The sequence below is a fragment of the Podarcis tiliguerta genome, assembly GCF_965153285.1.
Source record: "Podarcis tiliguerta genome assembly, chromosome: 3".
In the NCBI taxonomy this organism is placed as follows: Eukaryota; Metazoa; Chordata; class Lepidosauria; order Squamata; family Lacertidae; genus Podarcis; species Podarcis tiliguerta.
In genome coordinates this window covers 30289452-30299377 of record NC_139536.1, presented here as the reverse complement: position 1 = coordinate 30299377, position 9926 = coordinate 30289452, and the positions used below count along the sequence as shown (strand labels likewise).

The following is a 9926-nucleotide window of genomic DNA, read 5'->3' as shown; positions in this document are numbered from 1 at the left end:
TTAATAATCATTAATACTAATCCAATATGAGCCACATTGATACAATACGAAATCATAATACAATTTTAAAAGGCAATTATTCCATTCCAGTTCCAAAGAAACAGTATGCCATATGGTCTTGTTTGACAGATAATTTTCAGCTTGTGCAACACAAGGCTGTGGTTAACCTGCTTCCTTGATTGAGATCAGCTAACAAAGGATGAAATTTAAAATATGAATGGGTCTTCTCTTGCCATTTTAATTGCCTTAATCTCATGAGCATCTCAATACTCTGCTAACCAAAAGCAAGCATGCACAGTAGCCTAAAATACTGGTTTCTCTTTTAATTTTTGACAGCACATCTTGCTAATCTAGTTTCTGTTTGAAGGTGTGATCTTATAGTGGAAGGATGCGGGCTTAAGGCCTCCTTTCCCACATTCATTGAGAAATCTTATTGACACTAGGCCTTTATTAGCAATTATTCAAGAGCAGATTTACAAAACAATACCAAAAAGACTACCGCGTTAAAGTCTTGGGGCCAAAATGAATTCTGATGCCTACTTTATTATTTCAACCTTGATCTCAAGAACATTGCACACATTTGTTAAATAAACTTCATTAATAACATCTTTATTCAAGTGTCCAAGAATGGTTTTTGAACAACAACTTTATTGTATTCCTTTGTAGGAGGTATTTTACATTCACACAGTCGATGTTCTATACCTTTTATAAACTTGCTACCTGCTGTCAATATCTGACACTCCAGCCCTTGCCCCAGCTAAGAGAGCACAAGATGGTTACCGGGACACACGTAGGCTCTACTATTCTATTTCTAAACTTCAGGAGATCTAGTCTGTTTCCAAAGAAGCATCAATTTGATGGCAGAGTGTAGCTCTTATGTACGGATGCATAAAAAAAGGAATGCAGATGTTTTCTGGGAAATGGGCCTGCTGCAGGAGATCATATCCATGGTAATTATATCCACGTGTTTTGAAATTACACAAACACTAGCCTTATTCACCGGGTATATACTATACAGCAGCAGTTGTAAATCCATCAGTTAGGTTAGCACTTGGATTGGCCAATCTAGGAGGAGTTGTAGCCAGCCATTTTGGTCAGCTACTACACTAATTAAAACAATTCTAGGGTATTAAAATAAGTTAATTTGGAAGGTTTGTCAGCAAAAGCTAGTGTCCTGGGCAGCAAGTGTAAAAAACTGAACAAGTACATATGCTGCATGTAAGATAAAATGCTTACATGAACAAACCAATGTTCAAGTCAACAGCTACTAAAACACATCATGAAACATAGTTATATGGCAAAAGAACATGAGAACGTTTAGTTCTAGAGATCCTGTTCTAGATTGTACTCATATACTCATAGTTCAAACCGGTCAAGATACAAAGCAAATTCATCTCGATCAAACAAAACGTTCCACCAGCTACTAGGCTGTCTTTGGTGTTTACGGCAGTGGGGTTTTTCACTCCAGTATCACTTCACCTTTTAAATGCCTTTTCACTCGCGAATAGGGGCTGATAGTGTCATCCATCACAAAGTCATAAAGCACTTTTGCCCAGGAGTTATACTGTGGCAGATGATCATAGTATTCAGAGGCCATTTTCTTCAGCTATAATAAAAGAAAGGAAGAAAGTTTGTCAACAGAATATTAAATAGCCAGTGTTGTGGTGAGTAATCTCATCTCAGAATTAGGAACTAATTGTATGTATGTCTACGCACAGAACTACACCATCTGCTCCCTTATATCCTGGCCTGATCACTGAAATCTTTGATGCTTCCCCATGGCTCAGATGCACAGCCCCTATTCTTAGCCATGCATTTAGTGTAGTGGGCCTAAGCCTGGGAATTACACCCCAACTGAGATTATTGTTCCATTTTCTGTGGATTGTTTTTAATTGCACTGTTTAGAAATGCAAATACTTAAGCGGTATATAAATGTTTTAAAGTAAAATAAACACAATATTTTGAATTGTAAAATGATTATTCCTCTTGAACTTTAAAAGGTCTAAATTAGGGATTGGGATCCTGTGGCCTTCTGGATGTTACTGCAACTCCCATCATCCCTAATCATTAGCCATGCTTGCTGAGGCAGATATGAATTGCACTCCAACATCTAGGGGACATATCACCTGTATCGGGAAGTGTGCCGGTCTTACAAATAAATACCCAGCATTCACTCAGTATGCAACCTCCTAATCAGACAACAGGTACACAAAGGATGCTGCCTCTGAGGAGGAACAGGGCACTGACAGCCACTGACCCTGTTTTCTAGAAACAATGGCTTAGGTCCCAAGGTAAGTTCATGGGATGCAGATTTTCTACCCACTCCTCCACACACCCTAAAAGCCTCTTCAGGTCTGAACTATGAATATATGAGTACAATCTAGAACGGGATCTCTGGAACATTGTCATACTCCATTGGCATCGCTAGTTAATGTTTTATAATGTGTTTTAGAAGCTGTTAACTTGCACATTGGTCAGGAATGCCTCTTGAACAATGTGGAATGGAAAACATTCTCTACAGAGATGAAGCAATGCTAATTGGTATGTGCAGGAGCTACAATTGCTACCTTTTTAACGTCTGATGTTTTAGTATGTTTTTATACAGGGTGAGTCATTTAAAAGAGGCCCCGTGGATACAGAGCGCACATGTTCCACGGGGCCTCTTTTAAAAGACTCACCCTGTATAAACTGTAAGCCGCCCAGAGTGGCTGGGGAAACCCAGCCAGATGGGTAGGGTATAAATAATAGTAGATCCCTAAAGCTCCACAAAGATGAAGCTCTATTGAATTGAAGGCAAACTTTCTTGCAGAAGTCTACAAAAAACAATGGCAACCCAGGACTGAATTGTGGCAATTAGCAAGGAAAACAACTAGTTTACCCACATAGGAGTCTTAATATATATCCCCACCTACATCAGCAAATCACGGCACAAAAGTGGAATAATATCAATCCATTCAATTATAAGGGAGTTGCTTCACTCCAGCAAAGTAGCTAGTTGGACACTAAAATGTACTCACCAGTGGAAGATTTTTCCCAGGAACATTAGGGAAGTCATGGTGTTCATTATGGTAGCCAACATTGAACGTAAGCTTATTAAGCGGACCGTAGTAGGAATATGTTTCATGTCCCTTTAAAAACATGTAATGTTCGGCTATGAAGTGTCCTGAAATAGGGTGCAAGCCTAACCCAAGCAGAGATCCTGTTATCAGGTAGACAAGTGCTTTTACTCCAAAGACATAGTATACCATAACATCAAAGAGAAATTGAATTGACAAATTCATTATTTCAAGTCGAGAGATTGGTTTGGGATTAATAAAAAGAGGCCGAATAACAAAGAGGAAGTGCTGAAAAATAACCCAAAGGAACTTTCGAAAACGGGTACAGAAAAACCATCCTTCAATGGGAAGAGGAATGTCCACATCAACTCCTTCACCGCCAAGATAACGATGGTGATCCATGTGATATCTCTTGAAGGATACAGAGTATGGGATGCCAAATACAAGATTGGCAAACATTCCAAACCATCGATTCCACAGAGGTTTACAGTTGCCAAAGGCACTGTTGTGGGCAATCTCATGAATAGCCAGAGTCATGGAATGATCAAGACAACTGCCAAACACATATGACCAAAATATAACCCATTTCCACTCCAAATCTTTAACTAGGTAAAGAGCAACTAGCTGTGCAAGCACCATCAGTGTAACTATCCAGATCAAGTTGTAGTCTGGTTTCATCAAAGTTTTTATTTCTGGGTGTTTACCTGTTGGGAGAAAAAGAGAGATAAAGTTTCAAATAACTGCTGTCAATAGACAATGCTCTTTGAAGATCATACCACAATCATTTGGATTCTACTTTCTATACAAGCCTATATACATGTTAAAAGTTTGAATACATACAGGATGCTTTAGTACAACTCTGCAGTCTAATGTAAAATCCACATGAATGAAGTACAGGCACAACAACAGCATCAATGCCATAATGGTTCAGGCTAAGTTAGGGGATGGAATCAGCCTTAGATGCCCTGACAGAGGTCCGTATTTGGGAGATAGAAAAGGGGACTGCAACCCTGTTGATCTTGCAGTGACTTTTGATACGATCAACCATGTTGTTCTCTTGGATCATCTTCATGAGCTGGGGCACAATTCCACATTGGTTCCACTCATTACAGAGCAGGATTCAGAGAATGGAATTAGGAGATTATAGGTGTGTCCACCACAAGCCGTTGTGTCACAGGACAACTTTTGTCCTCAGTACTATTTAAGATCTACATTAAGCTATTGGGAGTGGTCATTAAGAGTATGCTGATGACATGAAGTTCTATTTCTCAGTTACATCCAAATCAGAAGAGGTTTTGTTATTTCAGGACAGTGGTGGGCTGAGTGACAAACCAATTGAAACTGAATTTGTGGGTAAGTTGCTTCCAGGTATGGGATCTTCTGGCCTTCTGGAGAGAATTGCACACCCTCTGAAAGAAGAGGTAGATAGTTTGGGTTTCTTAGATTCATCTATCAGTGGAGACTCAGGTAGCCTCCATGACACGAAGAAGTTACACTAATTATGCCCTTTCCTGGAAAAGGACAGCTTGATCACCACTCATAACTGGATTACAGTAACATGATCTGTCTGAGGCTCTTTTTGAGACAGGTCCAGAAGGCAGTAAATTCGCAGTCAGTTAAGTTACATGTTGACATCTACTTCACTAAGGAGCTACATGCAAGAACAGGTATTTTTAAAATATAGTTTTGGGACTGTAACCAAGATGCAACTTATTGGAGGAACTGAACATGGAAGAAAGGGTTAATTTCCTTCATGGGCATAAATCACCCCATAAGCCAAGATGTGCATGGTCAGACAAGCCAGTTGCTATGGCTATGGCAATGGCGTAGCACTGTCTATATAAATGATTAAGGCATGTCAGCTTATTAGTCAGTCAGTGAATCTGTGAGTCAGAGTCTGTGTTATGTCTTGAATGGCTGGAGCAGCAGAAATACTTCTTACTTGTATCTGCAAAGCCTGCAAACTGTATGTCTAGATCAACATCCAGAACTGTATTACTGAGGCCTTATCATTTGTAGCAGTGAACTATTTTGGGCCTTATGCTGCCAGTGGTGACTGGAACAGTTTGTGAGCAATTTCCACTAACATGACTTTGTGATAAGATTATTTAGCATTGAGATTTTAATAATTCAGATCAAGAGTAGTAGCACTGAAATCCATGCTATCTATTCCCATGATTTCACTAAGCTTCATTTCCAGCAAGTTGCCTTTGACTAAGAACATGCACAAATATAGCATCAGATATGCAGACTTCCCACAGACCTAACTTTTACATGAAAGTCAGCATGGTCGACTAAGCAGACACAGAAAACCATGCCAATCCCAAGGTGATCTGCTTTAATATAGTTTGAGGTCATTCAATTCTTAACTTTTCTCTGGGCAGATTCAATTAAACAGTTGCAGTAGTATGAGCCAGTAACAAGTCCTACTAATGCTATAAGGCTCTCCTCCCTCTCCTACCCATTTGCCTCCCCCAAATTGGCTCTGGGGGTCAGAAGAACCACAGGAGGAAGAAAGGGGAGATAGCACATTTTGCTTGCCTGATGGAACTAACAGAGCAATCTCCTTAGTGCTACTCTGAATTCCGCCCATGGGGGGGGGGATCCAAATTTCATGAAGAACAGACCCATTGAAATTAATGGACCTTAGTCATGTTCGTTAATAGGTCCACTCTTAGTAAAAAGTAGTTGCCTACCACCCTATGTCTAGCAAGAAGTATACTGTGATGCAGGCAACCTAGAGATTCTCTATCCGGTGCTAGAAAAATAAAATCAAGATGCTGGATAGAATAAACTGAGTTTGTATACTCAGTTGCTTACTAGGCTTGTACATCAGGTTTCTGAATTTATTTTGAGACGGATAAAATGGAAAGAGACATGTGTAATTGGGAATGGCATTTGTCAGCATAAAACTTCATCATTGTCTCCTACGGATGCTTCTCAGCAGCCACAAGGACTAGAAGCGTGCTGTTAAGTAAAACCTCAGGGCCACTCCACTCTTCTAGCACCTCACCTGCTCACTATGAGCATCAAACATCTTAGCATGTGAAAAAAAGATGCCTCTAGGATCAACTTGAAAGCTGAGCTTCCAAATACAGCTACAGGGTTTCCCCACACTTCCACTCCACCAAGAAACTGGTGGTGGCTGGGCAACTTCAACCACTCAGCCAATTTCTGTCGCTCATAAGATAAAATGACACCTTGCATTGCAGGGGCTTGGGCTAGATTATCCTTGGCAACAACTTCTAACTATCCAATCCTATGAGTCTATGATACTACACCTGTGGCAGCTTGTGGGCACACCATTTTGAAGTGTGCCCAACACACCACCTACACCCGTCCCTCTCTTAAGAGATCCTACTGGAAAGCTAGTTGCTGACCAACTCCTAGGGGCTGAGAGGAGGTCCCTTTGCCCCAATAAAATATTTGAGAGTCTGTCCCCCCAACAAACCCTACCTATTTGGAGTCTTTTGCCCCATCTTTTTGTGCCTGCCAAATAGCCGTGTCGTGCTTATGATATTTTATTCTCTTGTTAATTATGCTGTTTTAAATGTGCATTTTATATTTGACTTCACTTAGCAATGTTTTTTTTGAAATGCTTTTTGTTAACTTAGTTTGTGTTAAATATGTATTCTGTAGTTGACCTCCTTTGTAATGTTTTATTTTGAAATTTTTAAGATAATATTTTAATTTTCTGTTAATTATGTTGCTGTGGCTGTATACTCTATATTTGACTTTCCACAGCTTGTTTTATTGATGTTTTAATATTCTGTAAACCGCTTTGAGATTTTTCTTAAAAATATAAAACGATATAGATATGAAATAAAGAAGTAGTTGTTGATGGACACTGCCATTCAAATAGCGTGCCCTATGCATAGCTGTCAACTTTTCCCTTTTCTTGCGAGGAATCCTATTCGGAATAAGGGAATTCCCCTTAAAAAAAGGGAAACGTTGACAGCTATGGCCCTATGTGGGCGGGCCTCTCCCCCCCCCCCAAAAAAAATATTTTATTCAAGTTGGCACTCTTGCTAAGAGCCCCGCTGTATGACACAGTAAAAGCAAACGTCGCCCCTTCCACCCTCAGCAGGGGAGGGGATGTTACTTCAGCCATTTTGTCCAGGCTACACTGGCAGAGCTTATGGTCGGAGAGAGAAGGGGACTCGAGAGCGCCTTCGCCAACCGAGGCATCGTGTGGGGCGAGACCCCCAAAGGGGAGCGGGGAGGGCCTGAGGGCGCGCGCTTACTCAGGATCTCCTTGCGCCGGTCCGCGTGCGGCTGGTCGGTATAAACCCACTCGAAATCCTCTCGAGCCACAGCGTTGCCCATGGCTCTTTCCTCGCCCGCGGCGCCGTTCCCACACACTCGCGCCCGCCGCTTCTCGCCAGGTAGGGGAGGATGGTTTCCCGCCCACCGACCCCACGTCCCAAAAACCATTGGCTACAGGCAACGGTGACGCCACAGAAGCCCATTAGCGGCCCTGCCTGGAGGCAATGGGAGTTTTAAGATGTACCCGCTTCTTGCCCTCGTCGCCTTGCCTATCATTTTTCTGCCTCCCCGGCAAAAAATGTTGGGGTGGCTTCATTTCGAAAGAGTTGACATTTTTGAGCTGCATAATATTAGGTGTCTTTTCTTACAGTTTTTTTATTAATTTTTACAGTTTTATATTCAAAACAAAACATCATTATCCCACAAAGCATGTATGAATCCAAATCCCCCACCTCCTTCCTTCCGTGACTTACCTCACTATTAGGTGTCTTTTCAATTATTAGGTGTTAAATTACGTTAGCAGTATTCACAGTTTTTTAAAAAAAAATATTAAGAATTTCAACATAACATTTTATCAAAAATACATCATCCTCATTTCCCCATTTTTCCCCTCCCCCCTCCCCCCAAAAAGAACCCCCCCTCCCACCACCTCCAGACTTCCCTCAGCTCCCCTCTCTGGTTTCTCAGCACATGTTATTCTCTGCATATTATAAAGTTGTAAAAATCCTTAATTAATCTATCAATATGTTACCAATAAAAATTTTGTGTATGTTTATTCAAAACCTGCCAAGGAGTCCAGTTCATTTTGTTGTTTCTTTAAGTACTTTGTAAAAGGTCCCCATACTTCTTTAAAATCACAGTTGTCCTTATGTAATTTGTGTGTCAATTTCGCCAATTCCACTTAGTCCACCAGTTTCTCTTGCCACAATTCTTTAGTCAGGATTTCCTCATTCTTCCATCCTTGTGCTATTAAGACTCTTGCCGTTGTCACATACATAAATATATTTTTGAATTTCCTTGGCAGGTCTTTTCCTACAATCCCTAACAAAAATCCTTCAGGTTTTTTTTACAAATGTTAATTGGAACATTTTCTTCAGCTCGTTGTATATCATTTCCCAATTTTTTAAAATCTTACTACAGTCCCACCACATAGGGTAAAAAGTCCCTTCTTTTTCCTTGCATTTCCAGCATATATTTGAAGCAGTTTTATACATCCTTCTTATCTGCACTGGTGTTATATACCATCAATACATCATTTTCATGTAATTTTCTTTCAGCAAAGAACAATCTGTAAATTTTAAATCGGTTTTCCACAACCTTTCCCAGTCTTCCAACATAATAGTATGACCTATATGTTGTGCCCAGCAGTATTCACAATTATGCCATACCATGAATTGTCATTAACATGATACTGTACAAATTGTAATTAGTAATATTATTTTTTAACGGCGACGTAGGGTTGAAGAAGCACGGAGAGAGGGTGCTGGTTCAGTCAGAAAAGTGGGAGCACATGACGAGAGGCCTGGCTGACTTTCAGAGGAACTGAAGGAAGCAGTGGTATGCCCGCTCTTAAAGAAAACTTCACTAGATCCTTTAGACCTATCCAATTACCGCCCAGTTTCAAATCTTCCGTATCTGCGTAAGGTGATTGAGAGAGCGGTTGCTGAACAGCTTGGTAAGTTTCTGAAGGAAACATCAGTTTTAGATCCATTTCAGTCTGGGTTCCGTGCTGGTTTCGGGACTGAGACAGCTCTGGTAGCCCTAACAGATGATCTCCATAGACAACTGGATCAAGGCAGGTCAGGACTGCTGATCCTTTTAGATTTGTCAGCAGCCTTTGACATGGTCAATCATGATCTTCTGGACCACCACCTCGCCGACGTGGGGATACAGGGCATAGCCCGTAAATGGCTGTGGCACTAGGGAGGGAGATGTTGTCGCGCCACTCCTTGGTGTGTGGAGTGCCGCAGGGTGCAATCCTCTCCCCAGTGCTTTTTAACATCTTTATGCGCCCCCTTGCCCAGATCATCCGGAGCTTTGGGCTGGGCTGTCACCAATATGCTGATGACACTCAGCTCTATCTGCTGATGGATGGCCACACCAACTCAGCCCCGGACACACTGACCAGATGCTTGGAAGCTGTGGCTGGATGGTTTCATGGGAGCCGATTGAAACTAAATCCTTTGAAGACAGAGATCCTATGGCTGGGTTGGGATGGCATGGGGATGAGGGACCAACTCCCTTCTCTTGCGGGGACCCAATTAGTGCCATTGCCTTCCGTTTAGAGTTTTGTTGTAATCCTTGATGCCTCCCTTTCCATGGAGGCGCAGGTTACAGCAACAGCCAAGGCGACATTTTTCCACCTTCGCCACATCAAGCAGTTGGCCCCTTACCTTTCCCGCCCCAACCTGGCCACAGTGATCCATGCAATGGTCACCTCCAGGCTTGACTACTTGTAATTCGCTCTACGCAGGGCTGCCCTTGAAGCTGTCCCAGAAACTCCAGCTGGTGCAGAATGCTGCAGCGAGGCTCCTCACGGGGTTTCTGCCATGGGAGCATATTCACCCAGTGTTTTTCCAGCTGCACTGGCTCCCGGTGGAGTAC

General features: G+C 41.8%; 1 protein-coding gene across 1 annotated transcript; it reads right to left on the bottom strand.

Moving 5' to 3' along the window:
* Nucleotides 1–523: 523 nt before the first annotated feature.
* On the bottom strand, nt 524–8852 carry LOC310674804 (sphingolipid delta(4)-desaturase DES1-like). The gene is made up of 3 exons (XM_083434538.1): nt 7301–8852; nt 3018–3760; nt 524–1606 (listed from the first exon to the last, which is right to left on the bottom strand). Exons 1-3 carry the CDS (start codon nt 7488–7490, stop codon nt 1460–1462), a joined length of 1080 nt encoding a protein of 359 aa, XP_083290664.1. The 5' UTR covers nt 7491–8852; the 3' UTR covers nt 524–1459.
* Nucleotides 8853–9926: the final 1074 nt, after the last annotated feature.